Source organism: Leucopleurus acutus (assembly GCF_964270905.1).
Source record: "Leucopleurus acutus genome assembly, chromosome: 12".
Taxonomy (NCBI): Eukaryota; Metazoa; Chordata; class Mammalia; order Artiodactyla; family Delphinidae; genus Leucopleurus; species Leucopleurus acutus.
Window position 1 is genome coordinate 58,171,967 of NC_139154.1, and position 26,892 is coordinate 58,198,858.

Consider the following 26,892-nt stretch of genomic DNA (forward strand, 5'->3'; position numbering starts at 1 on the left):
AAAGATACTTGATACAATTTCAATTTTCTTAAATTTACCAAGGCTTGATTTGTGAACCAAGATATGATCTATCCTGTAGAATGTTCCATGAGCACTTGAGAAAAATGTGTATTCTGTTGTTTTTGGATGGAATGTCCTATAAATATCAATTAAGTGCATCTTGTTTAATGTATCATTTAAAGCTTGTTTCCTTATTTATTTTCATTTTGGATGATCTGTCCATTGGTGAAAGTGGGGTGTTAAAGTCCCCTACTATGAATGTGTTACTGTCGATTTCCCCTTTTATGGCTGTTAGTATTTGCCTTATGTATTGAGGTGCTCCTATGTTGGGTGCATAAATATTTACAATTGTTATATCTTCTTCTTGGACCGATCCCTTGATCATTATGTAGTGTCCTTCTTTGTCTCTTCTAATAGTCTTTATTTTAAAGTCTATTTTGTCTGATGTGAGAATTGCTACTCCAGCTTTCTTTTGGTTTCCATTTGCATGGAATATCTTTTTCCATCCCCTTACTTTTAGTCTGTATGTGTCTCTAGGTCTGAAGTGGGTCTCTTGTAGACAGCATATATATGGGTCTTGGTTTTGTATCCATTCAGCCAATCTGTGTCTTTTGGTGGGAGCATTTAGTCCAGTTACATTTAAGGTAGTTATCGATATGTATGTTCCTATTCCCATTTTCTTAATTATTTTGGGTTCGTTATTGTAGGTCTTTTCTTTCTCTTGTGTTTCTTGCCTAGAGAAGTTCGTTTAGCATTTGTTGTAGAGCTGGTTTGGTGGTGCTGAACTCTCTCAGCTTTTGCTTGTCTGTAAAGGTTTTAATTTCTCCATCAAATCTGAATGAGATCCTTGCTGGGTAGAGTAATCTTGGTTGCAGGTTTTTCTCCTTCTTCACTTTAAATATGTCCTGCCAGTCCCTTCTGGCTTGCAGAGTTTCTGCTGAAAGATCAGCTGTTAACCTTATGGGGATTCCCTTGTGTGTTATTTGTTGTTTTTCCCTTGCTGCTTTTAATATGTTTTCTTTGTATTTAATTTTTGACAGTTTGATTAATATGTGTCTTGGCGTGTTTCTCCTTGGATTTATCCTGTATGGGACTCTCTGTGCTTCCTGAACTTGATTAACTATTTCCTTTCCCATATTAGGGAAGTTTTCAACTATAATCTCTTCAAATATTTTCTCAGTCCCTTTTTCTCTTCTTCTTCTGGAACCCCTATAATTCGAATGTTGGTGTGTTTAATGTTGTCCCAGAGGTCTCTGAGACTGTCCTCAGTTCTTTTCATTCTTTTTTCTTTATTCTGCTCGGCAGTAGTTATTTCCACTATTTTATCTTCTACGTCATTATCCGTTCTTCTGCCTCAGTTATTCTGCTATTGATCCCATCTAGAGTATTTTTAATTTCATTTATTGTGTTGTTCATCATTGTTTGTTTCATCTTTATTTCTTCTAGGTCCTTGTTAACTGTTTCTTGCATTTTGTTTATTCTATTTCCAAGATTTTGGATCATCTTTACTGTCATCATTCTGAATTGTTTTTCAGGTAGACTGCCTATTTCCTCTTCATTTTTTGGGTCTGGTGGGTTTTTATGTTGCTCCTTCATCTGCTTTTTTTTTTCTGTCTTCTCATTTTGCTTATCTTACTGTGTTTGGGGTCTCCTTTTTGCAGGCTGCAGGTTCGTAGTTCCCGTTGTTTTTGGTGTCTGTCCCCAGTGGCTAAGGTTGGTTCAGTGGGTTGTGTAGGCTTCCTGGTGGAGGGAAGTGCCTGTGTTCTGGTGGATGAGGCTGGATCTTGTCTTTCTGGTGGGCAGGTCCACGTCTGGTGGTGTGTTTTGTGGTGTCTGTGGACTTATTATGATTTTAGGCAGCCTCTGTGCTAATGGGTGGGGTTGTGTTACTGTCTTGCTAGTTGTTTTGCATAGGGTGTCCAGCACTGTAGCTTGCTGGTTGTTGAATGAATCTCGGTGCTGCTGTTGAGGTGGAGATCTCTGGGAGATTTTCGCCGTTTGATATTATGTGGAGCTGGGAGGTCTCTTGTGGACCAGTGTCCTTTAGTTGGCTCTCCTACCTCAGAGCACAGCACTGACTCCTGGCTGCAGCACCAAGAGCCTTTCATCCACACAGCTCAGAATAGAAGGGAGAAAAAGTAGGAAGAAAGAAGGAAAGAAGGAAAGAAAGGAGGGAGGGAGGAAGGAAGGAAAAAAAGAAGGAAGATAATATAAAGTAAGATAAAATATAATCAAGTTATTAAAATAAAAATTAGTTATTAAGAAAAAACATTAAAAAAAAAACGGACGGATAGAACCCTAGGACAAATGGTGGAAGCAAAGCTATACAGACAAAATCTCACACAGAAGCATACACACTCACAAAAAGAGGAAAAGGGAAAAAATCATAAATCTTGCTCTCAAAGTCCACCTCCAACTTGGGATGATTCGTTGTCTATTCAGGTATTCCACAGATGCAGGGTACATCAAGTTGATTGTGGAGCTTTAATCCGCTGCTCCTGAGGCTGCTGGGAGAGATTTCCCTTTCTCTTCTTTGTTCGCACAGCTCCCGGGGTTCAGCTTTGGATTTGGCCCCGCCTCTGCATGTAGGTCGCCGGAGGGCATGTTTTTTGCTCAGACAGGATGGGGTTAAAGGAGCCGCTGATTCGGGGGCTCTGGTGCACTCAGGCCGGGGGGAGGGAGGGGTATGGATGCGGGGCGACCCTGTGGCAGAGGCCAGTGTGCCTTTGCACCAGCCTGAGGCGTGCCGTGTGTTCTCCCGGGGAGTTGTCCCTGGATCCCGGGACCCTGGCAGTGGCAGCCTGCACAGGCTCCCCGGAAGGGGGGTGTGGATAGTGACCTGTGCTCGCACACAGGCTTCTTGGTGGCGGCAGCAGCAGCCTTAGCGTCTCATGCCCGTCTCTGGGGTCTGCGATTTTAGCCGCGGCTCGTGCCCGTCTCTGGAGCTCCTTTAAGCAGCGCTTTTAATCCCCTCTCCTCTTGCACCAGGAAACAGAGAGGGAAGAAAAAGTCTCTTGCCTCTTCGGCAGGTCCAGACTTTTCCCCGGACTCCCTCCCGGCTAGCCGTGGTGCACTAACCCCCTGCAGGCTGTGTTCACGCCACTAACCCCAGTCCTCTCCCTGCGCTCCGACCGATGCCCAAGCGTCAGCTCCCAGCCCCGCCCACCCCGGCGGATGAGCAGACAAGCCTCTCGGGCCGGTGAGTGCCGGTCGGCACTGATCCTCTGTGCGGGAATGTCTCCGCTTTGTCCTCCGCACCCCTGTTGCTGCGCTCTCCTCCGTGGCTCCGAAGCTTCCCCCCTCCGCCACCTGCAGTCTCCACCCGCGAAGGGGCTTCCTAGTGTGTGGAAACCTTTCCTCCTTCACAGCTCCCTCCCACTGGTGCAGGTCCCGTCCCTATCCTTTTGTCTCTGTTTATTCTTTTTTCTTTTGCCCTACCCAGGTACGTGGGGAGTTTCTTGCCTTTTGGGAGGTCTGAGGTCTTCTACCAGCGTTCAGTAGGTGTTCTGTAGGAGTTGTTACACATGTAGATGTATTTCTGGTGTATCTGTGGGGAGGAAGGTGATCTCCGCGTCTTACTCTTCCACCATCTTCCCCTCGTCCTCTCTAGATAATTATTGATTGATATGTATTTATTGCCGTTTTAAACCTTGTTTTCCCATTGATTTTATATTTCTTCTTTGTCCTTTTTTTTTCTTTTTCCTTTTGTGGTTTGATGATTTTATTTTGTATTATGTGTATGTTCTGTTCTTTTTGGTTTTTGTGAATCTGTTGTGTGTTTTTGATTTGTGGTTGCCCTGTTTTTCAAGTATGTTAACCCTTTCCTGTATAGACTTAAACACAGTCTAAAAAAAAAAAATCTACATTTTCTTACTCTCCTCTCCCACATTTTATGATTTTGATGTCCTCTTTTGCATCTTCATGTTCATCCTTTTGCTGTTCATTGTGATTATCATTGCTTTCACAGAAATTTTTTGATTTTTTAAAAAATCTGTGTACTGGCTTATTTAAGTGATTTACTTTCTAATTGTGATTTTCTCTTTCCTGTACTCTTACTTTTCTATTTAGAGAAGACCTTTCAATATTTCCTTTAGGATAGGTTTAGTATTGCTGTATTCTTTTAGTTTTTGCTTGTCTGAGAAATTCTTTATCTCTTCTTCTATTCTAAATGATAACCTTGCTGGGTAGAGTATCTCAGGTTGCAGATTTTTCCCTTTCAGGACTTTGAATATGTCTTGACACTACTTTCCAGCCTGCAACATTTCTGTAGAGAAATCAGCTGATAGACTTATGGGGGTTCCCTTGTAATTAATTCTTTGTTTTTCTCTTGCTGCGTTTAGAATCCTCTATTCATCTTTAACTTTTGCCATTTTTATTATAATATATCTTGGTGTAGGTCTGTTTGGGTTTATCTTGTTCGGAACCCTCTGTGCTTCCTGTATCTGGATATCTATTTCCTTCTTTAGGTTTGGGAAGTTTTCAGCCATAATTTCTTCAAATACATTTTAAACCCCTTTTTCTCTTTCTTGTGTTTCTGGGATCCCTATTATGTGTAGATTGACATGCTTTATATTATCCCATAGGTCTCTTATATTGCTTTCAGTTTTTAAAAATTTTGGTTTCTGTCTGCTGTTCTAATTGGGTGATTTCCATTATTCATCTTTTAGATCACATATTCATTCTTCTGCATTATTCATTCTGCTATTTATAGACTTTAGTTCAGCTTTCTTCTCTAACTTTTCTTGGCTTCTGCTTATAGTTTTTAGTTCCCTTTTACAGTAATCTGCATTTCTGTTGGTAGCCTTTCTTAATTCTGTCAGTATTTTCATTATCTCCTTTTTGGGCTCAACGTCTGTTAGACTGAAGAGGTCTGTTTTATTCTTTCAGGGGAAATCTCTCGATCTTTTAATTGGGAGTGGTTCCTCTTCCTCCTTCATTTTACTTATATTTCTCTTGCTCTATGAGTTTAGGGGAAACAATTATCTACTGTGGTCTTGGAGGGCTATTTTTATGTGGGAATGTTCCTGTGTAGCCTGTGTGGGTTTAATATTTAGTGGTGCGAGGGCTGTTTTTAGTATGGGTGGCTGTCGCTTCTTTCTTCATTGTATACTGGCCGTTATCCCCTTGATAGGAGGTGTGAATGATGTCCTGGTGACCAGAGCCTGCACTGGATATTGAGCAGGCCTTCCTCCTTGCTCTGTGGTTGTCACTGCCCTGTCAGGAGCAGGGTCTGCTCCCTAGTTGATGGAGTAGGAGCTGCCAGGTCCATTCTGAGCTGAGTTTCTAATCTGTGGTGCAAGGTAGGTGGGATTGGAGCACTCCCAGGAGCCACTGAGTATTCCTCTGCTGGAGCTGTTCACCTGTGGCTGTACTCTGTTGTGTCACCTTTCACAACCCGTTGTGTGGGCTCACAAAGTACACTGTTGTTGGCATTGCCCTTGGCCCCAGGTCCACTGTATGCTGGCGGTTGGCCCTGGTGCCTCTCAGGCTTTGTTTTCACAAGGCTACCAGCACAAATCCACTGAAGCCGGTCCTAGGACTGCAGTAGTCACGCACCTGGGCCCACTATGGGAGCTGTGGAGGCAGCTCAGACCCTGACCCAGCCCAGCCCCTGCATGTACATGCCCACAAAGCCCATAGCTGCTAAGGCCAGACCTGTCCCAGCTGCGAGGGCACCCGTTGTCCATGTGGATATTCCGCAGGTGCTGAATTTACAAAGCTGCCTGAACCTCTTGTTTCAGCGTCACCGCGTTTGGTAGGTCTGCCTTCCTGGCCCCTGAGGGCCTCAGTGCCCTCATTCAGGAAACGCTTTCCCCTCCCCTTAGTCCTTTTCCCCTCACCACTTTCCCCTCCCCTTTGTCCCTTTCCCTCTCCTGAAACCTCTCTACTTCTCCTCTCTCTGTCGTCTCTTCTTTCCTATCCTGAGAGAGTGGACATCAGGCAGCTACAGCATCACTCCTCTCAGCTTGTGAGACCTGCTCCCTCGGGCAGGTAACAGCTCATGCTGGCAGGTGACAAGCAGAGCAGGGAGAGGCTCCTTTCACACTTTGCAGATCTCGGTCCAGCAGTCTCTCCCTGATGGGAGATTTCTGAGAGTAATAGATTTCAAACTTCATATCATGTAGGGTCTGGAAGTACGATTGTCCCAATATTCTCTCCTTTATTTTCTGCCACCAAGAGAAGTCCCATTGGGAACAGGCTGAAAAGGCAGATTTCTATATACTGGTGTATGCGTGGGTGAGTCCCACCTGTGGTTCAGAGTCCCACAGACAACATACAGCTGGCTGGTTTCCAGGCTTGATCACCCCGGTGGGCAGTGGACAGGGTGCTGCCACCTTCACTGGCCCTTTCTGGAAGTTTACAGGTTGGTGCCTGAATAGATACCCACAGGGAGTGGGTTGATACGACAATCTCTCTCTTTCTCTTTTTTCAGTCTTTTCTGTCCCTATGTTACCGACCAGGGTTCTTGGCCTCCTTAATCAGTAGAAATTGACAAGAGGCCAGACAAGAAATTCAAGCAAGGCTTTATTGGGGCTCCCCTTGCTCACTCCCTGAGGGGTGCAAGCTGGTCCCTTACGTGGGGCTGAGGGTAGGGGCGTGGGTCCAGGGGTCGGGTCAGGGGTGGCTTAGGTGGTCTGCTCACCCCCTTGGTGGTGCCGTGTGCAGGGGGCATGTGCACTACCCTGCTTTTGCTCCTGACACCCTGCTTTTGTTGGGATTTTTGTCTTCTTGTATCTTGTTGATCATAATTTGCCCCAACTGCTCATGCACACAGTTATTTTTAGTCCCTTATAGTTGTTTTTTTATTTTGTTGCTTGAGGAGATGTTTGTCCAGGTGCAAGCACGGCAGCAAAGGGTCCCAGGTCCCAGCCTATCTCACTTTCACAAGATCTTATTTGATGATAACCTCTAAGGGACATATTCAGACCATTGCCTAGAAAGAAAAAACAATGATCACGCCTATAGATCCACAGGCTGCATGCTTTGATATACTTTTATCCTCCCCATTCTGTTATCCGAGCAGTTTAAAGGCCAAAGTTCATTACATGTCAGCGAGTTTGAATGGTAACATTCAGATATGGAACTTGAGGAAGAAGACAAAGCTAATGTTTTATCAATCTCACCCCCTCTGTAAGTGTTGAGATAGTCTCATTTCCTGAGAACTTCCCAATTACATGTACTACAAAACGGCAGTGCAGACTAATTTTGTAGCGAGTATTTCATTAATATTGTTCCCTAACTAGATTCCAGTAAAACAGATATTTAAGAAAACATTTACAGGGTTCTCCATAAAATTAACATTAAATTCTGACCATCTTGTTGGGGCTTAGAAATCCAGTTTCACCTTGAAATACTACTGTATTCTGACTTTAATCAAAAAGAGATAATCCTATTTCATTTCTTATTTCATAATTTTAATGATGACTTAAAGAAAACTAGTTTGGGGGTGAGGATTTCCTTATGAATTCCTTCAGTCAAGGCTTTCCAACATTTTTCACATTCTGGCACATCTACAGAATGATAGGGTTCGTGCATTTTTTGTTTTTTCGGTTGAATTACAGTTAGTTTACAATGTTGTGTTAGTTTCAAGTGTACAGCAAAGTGATTCAGTTATACATATATATACTTTTTTAGATTCTTTTCCATTATAGGTTATTACAAGATATTGAATATAGTTCCCTGTGCTGTACAGTAGGTCGTTGTTAACCTATTTTATATATAGTAGTGTGTACATGTTAATCCCAACTCCTAATTTATCCCTCCTCCCCACGCCCACCCCACCCGACCTGGCTATCCTCTTGATAACTATGTTTGTTTTCCATGTCTGTGAGTCTGTTTGTTTTGTAAATAAGTTCATTTGAATCACTCTTTTAGATTATACACATAAGTAATAGCCTATGATATTTGTCTTTCTCTGTCTGGCTTACTTCACTTGGTATGATAATGTCTAGGTCCATCCATGTTGTTGCTAATGGCATTATTTCATTCTTTTCTATGGCTGAGCAATGTTCCATTGTGTCTATATACATCACATCTCCTTTATCCATTCAATCTGTTGATGGATATTTAGGTTGTTTCTGTGCCTTGGCTATTGTAAATAGTGCTGCTATGGATTTGTGCATTTGTGTGTGGTGGAAAGTAACCAGCCCAGCACGGCTTCCCTGAGAGAGCAGTTTCTCAGCACTCTGAATGGAAAGTTTCGTTATTAACTACCTTGCAGCTGCGTGCTCTGCTGCAAACTTGCATTCAAACCTGCAGGTCCACGTGGGCAGATGGCTCTAGTTAGGGCAGCATGAGCTCTGCTATAGCGCCAACAGTCAAAACTGGTTTGAAAAAAACTTGTTTAGAGGGTTAGTGCAGTTTTCTCTTTCATTTCTCCTAAATGTCCCAGCCTAATCGGTTTTGTAATATGAGCCTTGTTTCAATAGCAAGTCAGAACTTGTATACTGTGGGTGCTATGCATATGTATGTTATTTAAAGTGATTTTATGAATTAATGCCTTGTTTTTTTTTTGTTTTTTTTTTTTTTTTTTTGTGGTACGCGGGCCTCTCACTGCCGTGGCCTCTCCCGTTGCGGAGCACAGGCCCCGGACGCGCAGTCCCAGCGGCCATGGCCCACGGGCCCAGCCACTCCGCGGCATGTGGGATCTTCCCGGACTGGGGCATGAACCCGCGTCTCCTGCATCGGCAGGCGGACTCCCAACCACTGCGCCACCAGGGAAGCCCGAATTAATGCCTTTTAAAAACACTGCTTAGAGCCTAAGCTCTTTAAGTGCACCGAAGCTTAAACACACTTCAAAATGACTGTTTTGGACAGTTTCAGTGGTTTCCTGAGAACTTAAATACCTTGAAAAGTGAACATCCTTCACTGAGGTGGTTTTGTTGAGTTAGTGTGAATTCCATGTATAGTGGGAAACCTGTAGTAACTCTCTACCTGAGGACTACCGAAATACAGGAATACTTTTTCCAGCCAGCTTTTTGGGATTCTTCTTGGTCACACTGAAAAATGTCCAGGGAAAGTATAAATATATATATACTTTTTTTTTCAGAATGCTAGTGCCCCATTACCCTAAGTGGTGGTTGAAAATAACAGTCCCATGGAAGGTATTTTTATGGCTGCAAATCTGACACTAGTATGGCAACCTTTTCTACCTTAACCATGCCAACTCTGTTCTGAGAATACCATTAAAATTCTCCTTCGGGTAATGTGAAATGTGGCCATTAGATCCAGGTGAGTTCATAAGATTCCTAAATAGAAAACCTACAAGAGAATGAAAACACCCAGACTATTCTGCTTTTAAGAATAAGTGTGGGGGGCTTCCCTGGTGGCGCAGTGGTTGAGAGTCTGCCTGCGGATGCAGGGGACGCGGGTTCATGCCCCGGTCTGGGAGGATCCCGCATGCCGCGGAGCGGCTGGGCCCGTGAGCCATGGCCACTGAGCCTGTGCGTCTGGAGCCCGTGCTCCGCAACGGGAGAGGCCACAACAGTGAAAGGCCTGTGTACCGCAAAAAATAAATAAATAAATAAATAAAAATAAGTGTGGGGTTTCCCTGCTGGTGCAGTGGATAAGAATTCACCTGCCAATGTAGGGGACACGGGTTCGAGCCCTGGTCCGGGAGGATCCCATATGCTGTGGAGCAACTAAGCCCGTGTGCCACAAAGACTGATCCTGCACTCTAGAGCCCGCGAGACACAACGACTGAGCCCACGTGCCTAGAGCCCGTGCTCTGCAATAAGAGAAGTCACTGCAATGAGAAGTCCGCGAACCACAACGAAGAGTAGCCCCTGCTCGCCGCAACTAGAGAAAGCCTGTGCACAGCAACGAAGACCCAACTCAGCCAAAAATAAATAAATAAATTTATTTAAAAAAAAAAAAAGAAGTGTATTATGGATAAAACCAGCTCACATTCTGATAACAAATAAGTGCTCATTAAGTTTGGTTTTTTAAGCTGAACTTTAATGAGTAAAAATCCCTCACGAATGAAGTCTATGTAATGGCCTGTAGCCGAAATGAAATACATACATACATACATACATACATACATAGATTAAAACAGAATTGTATTAAATATTCACTTTCCTGTTAATCAGATGAATTTCATTCATTCCAGGGCAGTCAGAGAGAAAAATACAGGCAAGTTGGTTTTCGAACTCACGTCGACACTCCAAATTGTGCTGGGAATGCCCACTGCTTGGTTAGAAATACTTAGTGTGGAAAATTTCCCTAAAGGTGTGCATCGCCTCAGCTGACTTGGCAGTGCCTGCCCTGGGCTCCTTCACCAGGGCAGCCCCATCGCGGAGCTGCAGCTCGAGGTAGAGGTGCTGCCGTCATTTCCCAGCTGAGCAAGCAGGTGAGTAGCAAGCACTCTCCCGAGCCTGGTCTTTATTGTGTGGTGACAAGTTTCACAATCATGCTGATGATCCGTGACCCTCGAGGACAGGTACACAGATCTATGCTTGGGTTTTTTATCTTATCCTGGAGAAGCTGGTCAAGTTCGCAGCGAAGTTCCTTTACTAATTCAGCCACCTAAAATGAAAGTTGCAATGTAAGCAGTGCTTCGACCAACAGGGGAGGAAAGGTTATTAAAGGAAATTCTCCAGTTATGATTATCATTATTCTAGATTTCTGCTATTTTAATTCCATGGTGGGGGAACTAAACATTTTTTTCTAAAACTTCTTCTAAAATTTCTTGATGCAATTATAGGAACATACACTCAGTGTGAGCTCTGTAATATACTAAGTGGGGTCCATTTTAAAAAGCCTCCTCTCTCACATCTCATTTAAAGGAAAGATTAAATCGGGAAATATGGCTTTTATATAGTGTGCTCCATATTAAAGCTTCGTCGACTTTTACAATTTGCTCAGAGAGGAGAAGCAGGAAAATGGAGAATTAAAAATGGCAGATGTTAAACCAAAAAAATCTCTTTAACTTTGGAATTTGTCCGCTTTTGTTGGTGGGGACAGGGTTGGGAGACAGCCTCCATGTTTTACGGCGGTTTGCCTGTGCTGACGCAGTGCCACTGTGCGTGTCTTGCCAGCATCTGTTCGGCTGCTGCTCCGCTGTCTGGCAACCCTGCAGGGTGGACTCTGTCTGCATCACGCAGGCTCACGCCATGTGCCCTGCCAGAGTGAATGGTTCAGGTGGTCCAGGCCTTAGAGTCCATGACATTCTTCAGCCACAGGAGTTGGTTTAGGAGAGGAGGTTTGCTGGAACTTTTAGGAAAGAAGCGTTCTGTCTTCCCTTTTGGACAGTATATGCTGCACGGACGTGACCCAGGAGCCGCTACAGCCGTCCTGCTACCACAGGGCCAGACAGGCTTTTGTTGTTAAGCAGCTGAATCAAACCAACACTGCCTGGCCCTCTTGACCTGTACTGTCCCATGTGGCTCATCTCCTGACCACATGAAATGTACCTGATCCGAATCGAGATGCGCTGTGAGTATAAAATACACACCAGATTCTGAAGACTTAGTATGAAAAAAGAGTATAAAAATCTCAATTGTTTATATTGATTACATGTTGAAATTAAAACTTTTTAGATGTTTTCTGCTATATAAAATATTAAAACTAATTTCACCTATCTACTTTTTTGTAATGTGGCTACTAAAAAAATTATTAGGTATGTGGCACATATATTTCTCCTGGACTGTGCCGCTTCAGACTTTAAAGGGAATTAACTGTAATGTTTGAGTTGGTGTTTCTGCCTCCTGCAACAGAAGATTTCTAAGAGATGCAAATATTAAAAATTTTTATATCTTAAATATACTCCCCCTTAAACGTTTTCTAGAGACTCCATATAGTGAATAATTGAGACATTTTTTTAATGGTGGTTGTGGAATCAGGGTGATTTTTACTTAGTTCTGCTCATCTATATTTTGATTTTCTTTGAACTTGTATTTGTATAACAATTAGGAAGTGCCAACACCTCCCTCACAGCTTCTGTCCGAAGCCTTTCACACCAGCTGTCCTGGGCTTCCCCTCCTAGTGTGCTTCCTGAACTCTTACTAAGGCTCCCCCCCGGCCTCACTTCAGCCTCAGTCTTGCTTAGTGTCCCCTGCAGACCCACCATTCACTCTTACTCAGCTCTGTGGTCCTTGTTCCCTGAAGAAATGCTCTATACTTCCTATTATCAGAGCCCCTCATGGCCTGAGCCTCATGCGACAGACTCGTTATCCCTTACCTGATGTGAAGCTGCTGCAAAACGGATCCAGCCATCATCCAAGGAGACAATGAACTCTCCCCTGTGGAGCTGCACATTCACTTGTCCTCCTCCGAACAAGACCAGCGGGTACACAGACACCATGCTGCAGTCTCGGATGAACACCCGACTGGTTTTGATCTTCTCATGGTACAGCAGGTAGGGGCTGTCAAAGTGTCTGACCTGAAACATATGACAGTTATGTCACTGGCAACATAAGGGGAACTCCACCAGTCCCAGGGATTTAATCATCACCTGTCCAATGACTCCCAAAATTACCTTCAGCCTGTAGGTTCCCCTGAGCTCCAGCCTTGTATGTGCAACTGCCTACTTGATGTCTGTACTCGGACGTCTAACAGGCATCTCAGACTTGTTGTGTTCAAAAGGAATTCTCAATTTTCCCCTCCTTGTGGTGTTCACTGTCTCATTAAATGATACTCCCATTCACCCAGTTTGCACCCAGTTGCTCACGCTCCCAACTTGGGAGCCATCCTTGATTGCTCTCTCTCCCTCACTCCATCTATATCATCACTAAGTCCTGCCAGCTCTGTTTTCAAAATACATGATGAACTGACACGTTCTCACCACTTCTGCAGCTGCCACCTCATGCAACTGCCATCTCACAGGCCACTGCAGCGGCTTCCTATGCACCTGCGCTTCTGCACCTTCACAGTTTCTTTTCCATACAGAGGCCACAGTGATCTTTTAAAAACCAGTTAGGGCTCAGAACCCTCCAGAGATTTCCCAAGGATAAAATCTCAGATCCTTCTGTGGATCCTACACGACCTGATCCCTGCCCGCTTGTCCCAACTCATCTACCACTTCCACCCCTAACCATCCCCTCCATTTGCACTGGCTGCCTTCTTGCATTTCCTGGGACACACCAAATATGCTCCCATCTCATGGTCTTTGCACTTATTTCCTCAGCTTGGAATGTCCTCTCTTTAGATACCTGCATGACTTGCCCTTTACTTCATTTAGGATCTGCTCAATTGTTTTCTCCTGAGAGTTCTTCCCTGGTCATTCTATGTAAAGTAGCCCCTCTTGGGAGGTGGAGGGATAAATTAGGAGTACGGGATTAATATTGATAGATATTCACCACGGTATATAAAAGATAAATAACAAGGATTACTGTATAGCACAGGGAACTATATGCAATATCTCGTAATAACCTATAGCGGAAACGAATCTGATGCTATATACCTGAAACTAACACAATATTGTAAATCAACTATAGTTTAAAAAAAAAAAGCCCCTCTTCTGTCACTCTCGATCTCCTACGGTTTTCTTTTCCTTCATAACATTTGTCATTAACCTGAGATTATTTGTTTACTTATTTCTTGCCTGTCTTCCCCATTAGAATGTAAGTTCCCTGAGGGCAGAGACCTTGTCTCCCTGGCTCATCCGCTGTCCTCCATGGCCTGCAACAATGCCTGGCACAGAGGAGGTGCTAGCAGATACTGAGTGGATGCATGAATGACTTGGATTCACTGAAGAAATGTCATGGTAAACGCAGGAGAGGACGAGTGGAGGTAACTGGGGCCCCCGGTTCCCAAGTACACATGCAGCCAAGAGGGCAGATGACTTCCTGGTCCTCAGACTCTTCTGAGCTTAACACTTCTTTTCATTCTTTGCTGACACTTTACTCAGTAGTTTCACAGGTTGACCAGCCCTAACACTTCAAACTCTTTTCCTGCATTCTCCTTTTCTCTTTTCCTCCTTCATCTCTTTATCGAGATGAAGCTTTATTGAACATCTGCTTTCAGCTATGCTGGCTAGGCACCGTGCTAGACATCAAGAAGGCAGAGATGAATAAAATTCAATTCCTGTCTTCAGGAATTTTACATGTCCATGAATGAGACATACCATAAGCTATAAAATAATGTGATAAGTACAACAGTGGAAAAATGCACACTATACAGTGACGGAACGGAAGTAAGGAGCAACTAGGAGAGGGACACTGGGAAAGGGATATATGATGGGAGCCTAGAGGATAAGTAGGGGCCTGCTGGGGAATTAGAACGCCATTCCAGGCATAGAGGACAGTGTGTCCTGTGTCATGGCACCGGGGGACACTGTTGGTAGTCTGGTATCGCTGGAGCATAAAGAATGACAGGAGTGGGTTGGGGCAGGGGACATGGGCTAAGAAGGGGCTAGATGTGAAGGGTCGTAGGAGAGTTTACAGTAGACTCCATCTATGAAGAGTTTTAAGCAAGGGTATGGCATGATCAAATGTGTGTTTTGTAAAGATGATTCTGGCAGCAGTAGTATGAAAGGTTGGAGAGAGAAAGCACCAGAAGTAAGATTAGTACTTCAGGCAAGAGACAGATATTTGGGGTTTGAACTGAGGAAATAGCAGCAGGGACAAGAGAAGGAAAATCTGAGACATGTCAAAAGGTGGAAGTGTTGGGACCTGGTGACCAACTAGACTGGCATCAGGAGAAAAGAAGCAGGGTCCATGTGACTCCAGGGTTCTGATTTGGATGGTCCCATTTCACCAAGACAGGGAACACAGAGGAGTGAATTCAGAGATAATGAGTTTGATTTTTTAGCTTTTGAGTTTGAGGTGACTAGAAGGCATCCAGGTGGTGATTTCTAGCAAGACAGCTCAGAAAAAAAAGCCCAGGACGAGAGAGAGAGATTTGGGGTCTGTGTCAGCATGTAGGTGGCAGTTAGAACCACGATGTTGTGCCCTGGTGGTTCAGGAAGATTATGTACACTGTAATAAGAGAACAAGGACAGAACCACGATTTCAGAGTAAGGGAAGAGGATCTGGTAAAGGGGCTAGAGGGGGATGATCAGCGAGAGAGAAGAAAGTGATATTTCAGAAGCAAAAAGCATCAAAGATTGTCAAGAGGTAGGGAAGTCAGCAATGTCAAATACTTCATGAGTCAAGTATGATGAGAGCCAGGGAATTTGTTCCCTATATTTGACAACTAGGAGGTTATTCATGACTTTTGATGAATTTAGTGGAGGGGTGGGAGCAGAAGCCTCCCAACAATTGGCTGAAGGAAGAAGGAGAGCTGAGGATGTTGGATCGACAAGCACAGGTCATGGCCTCTTAAGGCACAGATGGAGTGAGAGAATTACATCATGACCTCTTAAATCACCACCGCAAAGAAACAATTTTATATCTGAAAGCAGGCTTAATAGTTCAATTTCCAGTACATTTGTGCTTATTCAACTTTCCCCAAGTCAGTGATGCTGCTAAAGACAGTGAGTGATGGAACAAGGTTTGGCTGAAGTGAAGGGACTGTTTCTCACCCCAGGACCTGCCATGTGTAAATGCATTTGACCCTTGAACAACAAGGCTTTGAACTGCATGGGTCCACTTACACTCAGATTTTTTCAATACTAAATACTACAGTACTACACAATTCGCATTGGTTGAATCTGTGGATGTGGAACCTGACTGTTAAGTATACCCAGCCATCCTGACCTGGTAGTTCACTGATGAAGGGTGAATGTGTACATATCCATCGTTCTTGGTGACAAACTTCAATTCCTCTGATTTCGGTTGCATTCTGACAGCTCCGGTACTGGTCTTCTGAAATTTCCCTTCTGGGCTTTTCACCTAAACAACAAGTATTTGTTAAAAAAAAAAAAAATTATATATAAAAAATACGTATTTCCATTGTAGGATGTATCCCTTGACAAAAAAAGTCTTGTTTGAATGTCCTTGTTGCTGCTTCCCTCTCTGTTTCCTTTTGGAAGCAGTACAAGCATGCTTTCTTTTTCTTTTTTTTAACCATGAGGAGGTGTGGGTGTAAATGTAGTTCTGGGTGACTATACCACACACCAGCCACGTGGGGGAGAAACCACGTTGATGTTTCAGGTCTGCCCTGATTATCAGGGAAAGAGATTCAGCTGGCAACACTGGACCAGGAATCTGCTGACAATTCCAATACCAATCCAACATTTCCAAATGAATTTTTCAAAATAGTGAAAAACAGATTGTTTCACACACAAAAAAGAAAAGCTTATGTGCACACACACACACACACACCCCTCCATATTTACTGTAGAAAATAACATTGCTACTATATAACACAGGGACCAATAGTCAATACCTTGTAATAACCTATAATAACTCCTGTAATCCCATGATTAAGAAATAACTAACATTAATATTTGACATATATCATTTTAGTTTTCTGCTATATTTATATATAGAAATAAATATATATGTATTAAAACGAATATAGGATCATTTTCTATAAATATTTTCCTAAAACATACTTCTCAGTGGCTATACAGCACCCCACTGTCACATCATCACCCAAAGTCCATAGTTTACATTAGGGTTTACTTTTGTTGTTGTACATTCCGTGGGTTTGGGCAAGTATGACATGTTATCTATCATTATGGTACCATGCAGAGTATTTTTACTGCCCTAAACATCTTCTGTGCTCTGCTTATTCATCCCCCTCACCCCTGATTTTTTAAGTGTCTCCATAGCTTTTCTCCAAATGATTTTTTTAAAGTAAATTTCAAATGATTTGAAAAGCATGCAAGCACTAAGCAAAAACAAGCCATAAATGAATCAGCAGACATCAACTGAACATTTATCAAAAAGTTAAGTGAGAAATGCTTCAGTACTCCGACAAATTCACATTCTAAGTTTGACAAGGACTGGATAATCAAATCTCAGGTAAAAGTCCGACAGTACATTCAGGTAGGGTTTCCAGAAGAGGGGGATCATAGGCAGTCCCGTGACAAGGCACTGACTTGTTCTTATCTAATTTTAGTCCAGAGTAGAGGGCATAAGGGAAATTGTAGTAGAATCAAATTTCTACCTAACATAGGTTAGTTATGCACAGACTGGCTGACAGTGACATTTATGTCCATTTTAATTTCTGGAATGTCATAATGTCAGAAGGATTAAAAAGGCACCTTATTTTATACAATAAATGTGTTCTTGAATGATGTATCAACACATTTGGGGAACTGAAGAATTGGAAATATATACTATGTTTAAAAGGCTGTGTGTGTGTGTCTTTAAGATGATTAATGTGCATGTCTTAACTTACATCCCTTGGCTAAAATCAAACAGGAAGTGGGAGGACCCAGGAAAAATGTTTCCTTACCTGCACTACATTTGGATATAGAGCAGCACACAGCATTGCTGATATCAACTTGGGGTTCTCAGCATTTGAGTTAGCCTATAAGAAATACAGCATTAATCTTTTAAGTAATGTGGCTATTTCTGTCTATCCCTGGAAATTATTATATTTCTCTTGATTTCTAAAAAGCATCTCATTTCTATCACTTTGCTAGAAAAATTATTTCTAAGTAAAAAAAAAATCTACTGGACCACATTCACACAGTACCCATTCCAAGAAGTCCACAGTTACTTTCTAGATCTCTGCAGAGCAGTTACAAAGCCAGTGTTCCTAAGGATCGGTCGAGAGAAAGATTCTGGTTCATGAGATGTTCACAATTTCCAGAAAGTACTAACTGTACTTAGAACAGAGTGGCATAGGTTTCATCTTGAATTGTTCTTCTGATACTTATTACATACAAAACTATCCTGGGTTTGAAAAAGGCTGGTCTGATTAAGAAGACATTATTGGAAAGTCCGTTCTACCTCTGATGGACCTACCAAGAACCAATGTGAAATTAAAAAAAAACAGAAGCAACAATCAACAAAAAAACTCTTGTTTTTCTGAGTGTTAGCTGACATTTGTGGAAAGAAAATCAAGAATGCCACTAACCCACTGCTCATAGGGCTTAAGCGAACAAGGCCTACAAGTGTTCCTGAGGTAACAGACTATGAGTGTGATCATCAAAGAGAAGTAAGAACTAACTACACATTCTTTACCTCTTCTCCTGTGGCATCCAAGATACCATCTCCTCCTCCTTGGGCCCTTTTCTCAATTTCCCTTGCTCTGAGTCCCTCTTTCACAAAGCCTATATCCGATAACAGTTCCGTGAACTGTCGTTTGAGGCTGGCCATTTCCTGAAAGAAATGGAAAAAATCTTTAAGCAGGGGCATCAACATATCAAAGGTAAGAATGACTACAAAAACGAATTAGTTCAGCGTACAGTAATGAGACTCATATGGGTTTACCAAACAGGTGTGAAGATTATCTTGTCTGTTCATTCACAAAAGGGCAGTTTTCACTCATACAAACCAGCAGTGTAAAACCACTACACAGAAATTCACAAATTTCAGAAAACCCAAAGATCATTTAATTCTAGATTACGTTAAAAAACAAACACACCATTAATTGGATTTTGGGTAGGTCTGATTTTCCTCGCAATTCTTAGGACAGCCAAAAACGTAGTTTACTTTGTGGAACTCTAGCTCAAGGTGCTGTGACACTGTCTGGTTTTTCCTACTTCCTTTCTGCTCAGGTCCTCTTAGTGCCTTACCCGAGCCTAGAGTGGTTAGTGTTCTCTCTTAAAAGATGCAGAACACCCACCTCAGAACCTTCCCTCTTTCTCTTACTTTGTGAACTTGGCTGGCTCACATTTTCCCTACGAATAGGAATACTATTAAGTGGTTTAGATTTAGAAACCCCTTTCTGCATCTGAGCACAAGTGTGAGAATGAAAAGCACAAACCTCTGGCATCTGTTCAAATATGAGCTGTGTATCAAACAATAGAGAAGCAGATAATGACAAAGGAATGGAAAGCTAAGCAATGCTACCCTGTATCTGATGACAATTTAAGTATTTTCTTGGACTGTCAATCACAGATGTATAACATGGCAAAATATAACTAGGAGTTAAATATACCAGAGTTCTATTTCACGACAAGGTTTTAATATCTTAATAAAACTAATTCTAGGACTTCCCTGGTGGCGCAGTGGTTAAGAATACGCCTGCCAATGCAGGGGACACAGGTTCGAGCCCTGGTCTGGGAAGATACACATGCTGTGGAGCCATTAAGCCCGTGCGCCACAACTTGAGCCTGCGCTCTAGAGCCCACGAGCCACGACTATTGAGCCCGGGGGGCCTAGAGCCCATGCTCCGCAACAAGAGAAGCCACCGCAATGAGAAGCCTGTGCACTGCAGTGAAGAGTAGCCCCCGCTCACCGCAACTAGAGAAAAGCCTGCATGCGGCAATGAAGACCCAATGCAGCCAAAAATAAATAAATTATAAAAAAAAAAGTCGATTAAAAAAAGAAACACAAAACATTCTACAATACAATCTAAGCTGGACTTTAGTGAAGTCCAGAGGTAGCTGTTTGATGGCCCTCATAGATCACAGCAAAATCTACACACATCCTAAAGAAAAAGAATAAATTTAGTAAAAAATGTAATTTAAAAGAAATATTATTTTATACTTAAAACTCTTAATGACTCAAGAAAATATTACTGCACCTTACATATAAAATACTCTTTAGACCAGTGCTTCTCAACCCTGGCAGCATATTAGAATCACTTGGTGAACTCAACAACAAGAAAAATAAACATGCTCAGGCTCCACCCCTGGAGATCCAGATGTAATTGGCCTGGAGTGGAATTTGGGTATTTTTACTTTTTTTTTTTTTTAAGCTCCTTCGGGTGAATCTAATGTGTAGCCAGGATTGAAAATCATTGCTTTTGTTGTACTTAGAATAAAGCTAGAGCCTTTGTCTTCTCAAAACGCCTCACTGCAGTATACCTAAAGGCAGAGAAGAATAAAGGCAAATACTGGGATGGTTTTGAGGTCTCTTACTTCATTTTAAATAACGTTCATTCATGCATTCAATGAATTTTACTGAGCATCAACTATGTGCTAAGTACTGTTCTAGGCACTGGGGATACAGTATTGAACAAAACATAAAATCTCGGCTCTGGGGCTTCCCTGGTGGTGCAGTGGTTGAGAGTCCGCCTGCCGATGCAGGGGACACGGGTTTGTGCCCCGGTCCGGGAAGATCCCACGTGCCGTGGAGCGGCTGAGCCCGTGAGCCATGGCCGCTGAGCCTGCGCGTCCGGAGCCTGTGCTCCGCAACGGGAGCACAAAAAAACAGAACCGCAAAAAAAAAAAAGAAAAAAAATCTCGTCTCTGATGGAGCTTATGGGGTAGAGAGAGAACTAGCTGTCAGGTAGTGGTAAGTACTACGAACATTAATTTTGTGTTCTAGTCCAAGACATCTTCTAATTTAGAAATAAAGTCCTTCCCCCTCCCGAGCCTCAAAATAGATGCTTTGTAAAGATAATGCACCGTTATTATTCTGGCTTTTTTTTTTTTTGCGGTACGCGGGCCTCTCACTGTTGTGGCCTCTACTGCTGCGGAGCACGCACAGGCTCAGCAGCCATGGCTCACGGGCCCAGCCTCTCCGCGGCATGTGGGATCTTCCCGGACCGGGGCACGAACCCGTGGTCCCCTGCATCGGCAGGCAGACTCTCAACCACTGCGCCACCAGGGAAGCCCTATTCTGGCTTTTCATGCCACTTTGGAAGGCGGCCTAAAATACTATTACAACAGAAGACAGAGCCCTACCTGTTATTACACAGAAGATAATAAACCTTTCTTTCTCTTTCTTGTGTACTTGTTATTGACATAGTAGCCTCTGACGGACAGAAGAATTAACAAAGAAAATCTGGTTCAGTATTCAGTCTTTGGTTTTAGGGACAGGGTAAGGGGTTTGGCGATGGTCATAGACCGCTTTGAGGATCTGATGAAGCTATGATCCCCTTCTCCAGAATACTGCACGTTATGTATAAGGGTATGACTTTGCATACAGTTTCAGGGGCTTATGGATCCGGGTTAAGAATGTTTGGTATAACTATGGAAAAAACTGACTTCCAGTAAGCAGTAATCTTCAGAGTGCCTATATTCCTCTAGCCTCCACAGAAGTTAAACACAGATTCACTGAAAAGAGGAAGAACAGATCAGTTGAAAGGTTCAGCACAAAAGGCCAGATGTCATAGTTCAGGAGTCTGTTTTACCCAGGTGGTAAAGCCAAGCATATTCCAAAAATAACATTTTCAATGTCAAGGCAGGACAAGCAAGATAAAGTTGCAACACCCTCTGGTGCGCTACAATAGAAAATGAATGAAAACAAATTTCCACAGAAACAACTCACCTGAAGAACTCTTCCTGACAAGAAGTTTTGTCTGCAGTAATTATAACTTGCACGCATACCTTCTTTCGTACTTAGCTGCCATCCCTAAATTTTGGAGAAAATCAAAATGTTACTGTCTTTAGTGCCAACTCTGGTAATAAATCTCAGCTATTAGCTTGTATGCTTACCTTATATGCTCGTAGAAGGGCCAGATAATCACTGTTTGCAAATGCAAATTCTAGCTTTTTCTGGTTAGCTTCCTCTTTTTTATCCCAGGGAGATACCTAAATGAGGAGAACCAGGTTTGAAGGACACGTTTTACCCAGGGTTCCAAATGGCACTTTCCTACTGCTGAAGCCAGGTGCCTCGGGAAGTATTTTGTGTGGAACAGAGTACACAGTGGGTGGCTGGTTAAAAGTAATTATGGTGGTTAAGTGCCAAGCTAACAGTCCTACTTGTCCTTGTGAGTCCATCTGCCCACCCAAAATAACCTCTACTGGGTCTTTTACTTCCTAGTGGCAAGATGTCATCAAAGAGCCACTCATTCTAAAAGCTACATCTAAAATCTAAGATTCTGTTAACTCTGTGGTATCTTTATTTTACAGATTCTTATTCATCTTCTATACTTAAGTCTCCCCTATTTCTATGCCCATAATTCATGTTTTTTTCCTTTTAAAAATAATGTTTACAGGTCCTCCTTTTCCCTACAAATTAGTAAAATCAGCTGAGAACTTAATTTTCACTGCCTTCTCTTGCTGCAACATACACATGTACTAAAGACACCAGCAAGAGCAAGTTACACTGAGGCCCAAGCTGTATCACACTGAAAGTCATTCTAAACCAACTACGGTGCTTCTCTCTAATTTTCATATATTTGGACACCTTTATAGCTAACACAACAATAATAAAATTTTATTTTCTATTTGAAAATAAATTTTCTTCCTTTTTAGGAAGACTAGTGGGAAAAGGATTACATCTGGGAATTAACTATGTTTATAGAACCCAGCAAAGGACAGGTGTTCAGTTTTGGCTAAGGATGACATCAATATTTCTAATGAACAATTTCTGCGTTCCAATAAAAGAAAACAGACAGTGAGAGGTTATTTTGATGATTTGAGAAATAGGCAATGGAGGTCTTGTTCACAATAATACTGACTGTATGTCTCTGAGCAAGCTACATCTATAGCTTGGTTTTGTCATCTGTTGTTAAATGAGGGGGCTGAAACTAAGATCTTTTTGCAGATCTGTGAGTTTATAATTCCATGAAGTATAACATTAAAACTGAAGAAAATTATTACATCTATTCCCCTATCTATCTGAGATAAGCCATGGTGAAAATAAAGGAAGAGTGACACTCTACCCAATGACAGCTGAATATTCATTTTCAAGTCTACATGGAATACTTTCCAGGACTGAGCATATACTTAGCCATAAAACAAAGCTTAGTAAGTTTTAAAGGACTAAAATAATACAAAGTATGTTCTTTGACCACAACAGAATGAAATTAGAAGTCAGTAAAAGGAAAAAACGGGGAAACTCATAGATATGTGGACATTAAACAACACATGCCTAAATAACCAATGAGTCATAGAAAAACTAGAGAGGGAAATCAGAAAATACTTGAAATGCGCCACAACTACTGAAGCCTGCATGCCTAGAGCCCGTGCTCCACAGCAAGAGAGGCCACTGCAGTGAGAAGCCCACGCACCGCAGTGAAGAGTAGCCCCCGCTCGCCGCAGCTAGAAAAAGCCCGCACGTAGCAACAAAAACCCAATGCACCAAAAAAAAAAAAAAGAAAAGAAAATACTTGAATGAAAATGAAGACAAAACATACCAAAACTTACAGGATGCAGCTAAAGCAGTCCATAGAAGAAAATTTATAGCTGTATATGTCTGTACTAAAAAAGAAGAAAGATCTCAAATCAATAAACTTCCACCTTAAGACACTGGAAAATGAAGAACAAACTGAAACAAACAGAAGGAAAGAAACAAAGAGCAGAAATTAATAAAATAGAGAACAGAAAAACAGTAGGGAAAACCAACAAAAAGCTGGTTCTCTGCAAAGATCAACAAAACTGACAAACCTTTCGCTAAATTGATCAAGAAAAAGAGAGAGAAGGTTCAAATTATTAGAATCAGAAATGAAAGGGGATGTTATTAACAGGCTGTCAGAAATAAAAAGGACTATAAAATACTATGTTTATATATTAATAAATTAGGTAATTTAGATGAAATGGACAAATTCCTAGAAAAAGCAAATGATCAAAACTGACTCAAAAAGAAACAGATAATCCGAATAGACCTATAAGAAGTGGAGAGGTTGAATTAATTATAAAAAAAAACTACCCACAAAGAAAAAACCAAGTGCCTTCACTGCTGATTTCTACCAAGCATTTAAAGAAGACTTAACATTAATTCTCACAAAATCTTCAGAAAAATAAAGGAGGAGGGAACACTTTCCAAATCATTATGTGGCCAGTATTACTCTGATACCAAAGCCAGATAAAGACATCACAAGAAAAGAATACTACAGACCAATAACTCTTATGAATGTAAAAATCCTCAAGACACTAATAAAAAGAACAAAGTTGGAGGACTCACACTTCCCGATTTCAAAACTTACTACAAAACTAGAGTTTTGTATTTTGAATCAAGACAGCATGGAACTGGCCTAAGGATAGACATATAACTCAATGGAACAGAATTGAGAATCCAGGAATAAACCCATGTGTTTATGGTCAGTTGATTACTGACAAGAATGCTCACACCATTCAGTGGGGAAAGAATAGTCTTTTCAACAAATGGTGATGGGACAACAGTACAGTCACATGCAAAAGAATGAAGCTGGATTCTTACTTCACATTATATTCAAAAACTAACTCAAAATGGACCAAAGACCATAATGTAAGAGCTAAAACTATAAAACTTATAGGAAAAAACATAAGGATAAATTTTCAAGACTTTGGATTTGGCAATGGATTCTTAACCATGACAACAACAAAAGCTCGAGCAACAAAAAACTAGATAAATTGGAATTCATAAAAATAAAAACTTTTGTATTTCAAAGAACAGATCAAGAAAGTGAAAAAGGCAACCCATAGTATAGGAGAAAATATCTGCAAATCATGTATCTGTTAAGGAACTTATATCCAGAATATATAAAGAACTCTTATAACTCAATAATAAAAGGACAAATAACCCAATTAAAAAATGGGCAAACTATCTGAATAGACATTTCTTGACAGATATACAAATGGACAATAAGAAACTGAAAAGATGTTTAATATCATTAGCCATTAGAGAAATACAGATCAAAAACCACAAATTCACACCACCTAGAACAGTTATAATAACGTCAGATAATGACAAGTGTTAGTAAGGATGTGGAAAAGTTATAATCCTGATAAAATGCTGGTAGAATGTAAAATGCCACTACTCTGGAAGAGTCTGGAAGTTCCTCAAAAAGTTAAATAGTATTTGACCCAATAATTTCACTCCTAGGTATACACCCAAGACAAATGAAAACATATGTTCACATAAAAACTTGTACATGAATGTTTATAGCCAAAGGTGGAAACAATCCCAAATGTCCTTCAAGTGCTGAATGGATAAACCAAATGTGGTATACCCATACAAAGGAATATTATTTGGTCATAAAAGGAATGAAGCACTGATACATGCTATAACATAGATGACTCTTAAAAGCATTATGCTAAGTGAAGAAGCCGATCACAAAACACTATATATTATATTGTTTCATTAATAGGAAATGTCCAGAAGAGGCAAATCTATGAACACAGCAAGGAGACTGGTGGTTATCTATGAATGGAGTGGATGGGGGGTTGGAGGGAAACAGGAGAGTGACAGCTAAGAGGTGGTTTTTTTTTTTTTGTTTTTTTCACATCTTTACTGGAGTATAATTGCTTTACAATGGTGTGTTAGTTTCTGCTGTATAACCAAGTGAATCAGCTATACATATACATATATTCCCATATCTCCTCCCTCTTGCGTCTCCCTCCCACCCTCCCTATCCCACCCCACTAGGTGGACACAAAGCACTGAGCTGATCTCCCTGTGCTATGTGCCTGCTTCCCACTAGCTATCTATTTTACATTTGGTAGTGTGTATATGTCCATGCCACTCTCTCACTTCGTCCCAGTTTACCCCTCCCCCTCCCCGTGTCCTCAAGTCCATTCTCTACGTCTGCATCTTTATTCCTGTCCTGCCCCTACGAGGTTTTTTTTTTATGAAGTGATTAAAAACGTTCTAAAACTGACTAGGGTGATGACTGCACAATACTAAAAACTACTGTACACTTTACATGGGTGAATTATATTTCAACAAAGCTGTTGAAAAAAGTACTCCAATATATTTATTGTTTTTTAAAATCAGGCAGGGGCACTTTTTGCTTGCTTGCTTTTCTGGTTTTCCTATAATGAGCAAGTAAAGCAGATACATAAAAAGCACATTTAGATGACTTAAATAAGCTGGCTCTCTAGTTCTTAATCTTTATTTGGGGCATGGATTTCTTTGAGGATCCAATAAAAGTTAAGAGACATTGTGCCTGAAAGATTCACATATAATATACTCACAGGAAAAGTATTAGGGGCTCACACAACCCTGAAGCCCCCATGGTCCCCTTAGAGACTTACAGACTCCAGTTCAGATGGATGCTGTTTACTTACAAAAGGAGACTTAAAAGCTAAACTCGCAGCAATGGTGAGAGCAGGATCCAAACAGCGGAAGATAGACCCAAACAGCATTAGTTTTCCGATTCTCACATCTACGGGCAGAGAAGCCAAGTGATACCCTAGAGGGGTCAGTTTTTCATCTGGAGTTAATGCTCCCAAGTCTCGTAATCGTATTTTTGAGGCACGGAGAGAATCAGCGTGCGGGGGTTCAATAAGCCGAGAGAACACAGATTGGAGATTATGAGTGCTAAACATCTCTAAAATTTTAATTCTGAAAAAAGAAAACAAAACAATTTGTCATTTTTATTTCTGGTGGGATGACACAAAGAGGTAAGCTTCTTCTGTGAATGAAAATAATTTATAATTTCCCAGATATATGCGTTCATAAACCAAACCATGCCAGTTTAAATAAATTAAAAAAAAATCTCTTATGTCTTTTACTTCTCCTAGCAATAAGTTACAGAAACACTTTCAGATTCTGAAATTTACTGAGATTCAGAATATATTTCTCTCTATAAACTTCCAAAATGCTTTTTTCTATAACAGTGGGTTCAAATCATGAAATAAAATTCAAATGATCCATCTACTCTCTTTCCCACATCTGAAATTGCATAATAATTGTTTATAAAATTAACCTGCATTGTGTCCTGCCTTGTGACAGCTCTTGAGAAGCTGTTTTAAATTATGAATTTAGGCAATTTTCGAAAGAGAAAAATCTAACATATATAAAGTTTATTTATTTCACTTATAATTCCTTTACATTTTTACTAATGTAATGGAAGGCTCTCAAAATACACCTATTGGATAAAAGAAGAGCTGTAACATCTTTGTACAAGTAACTTTTTTCCCTTTGGGTAAACATTTTATGGGCATACTCCCTCAAAATAATGACTCGGTCAAAGAGCATGGATAGTTTTATTTTATTTATTTATTTTTTTGCGGTACGCGGGCCTCTCACTGTTGTGGCATCTCCCGTTGCGGAGCACAGGCTCCGGATGCGCAGG

General features: G+C 41.4%; 1 protein-coding gene across 3 annotated transcripts in view; it reads right to left on the minus strand.

Annotated features, from left to right (window-relative positions):
- Positions 1-10,053: 10,053 nt before the first annotated feature.
- The window catches only part of DHX57 (DExH-box helicase 57), a 56,464-nt gene continuing 39,625 nt past the window's right edge, over positions 10,054-26,892 (minus strand). For all 3 annotated transcript variants that reach the window (XM_082851858.1, XM_082851859.1, XM_082851857.1), the window contains exons 17-24: positions 25,883-26,159; positions 21,386-21,481; positions 21,219-21,302; positions 18,021-18,158; positions 17,287-17,361; positions 15,639-15,773; positions 12,182-12,382; positions 10,054-10,527 (exon numbers count right to left, since the gene is read on the minus strand). In XM_082851858.1, the coding sequence (XP_082707984.1) occupies positions 10,384-10,527; positions 12,182-12,382; positions 15,639-15,773; positions 17,287-17,361; positions 18,021-18,158; positions 21,219-21,302; positions 21,386-21,481; positions 25,883-26,159 (1,150 nt within the window). In that variant the 3' untranslated portion in view covers positions 10,054-10,383. The remainder of the gene's footprint in view (positions 10,528-12,181; positions 12,383-15,638; positions 15,774-17,286; positions 17,362-18,020; positions 18,159-21,218; positions 21,303-21,385; positions 21,482-25,882; positions 26,160-26,892) is intronic.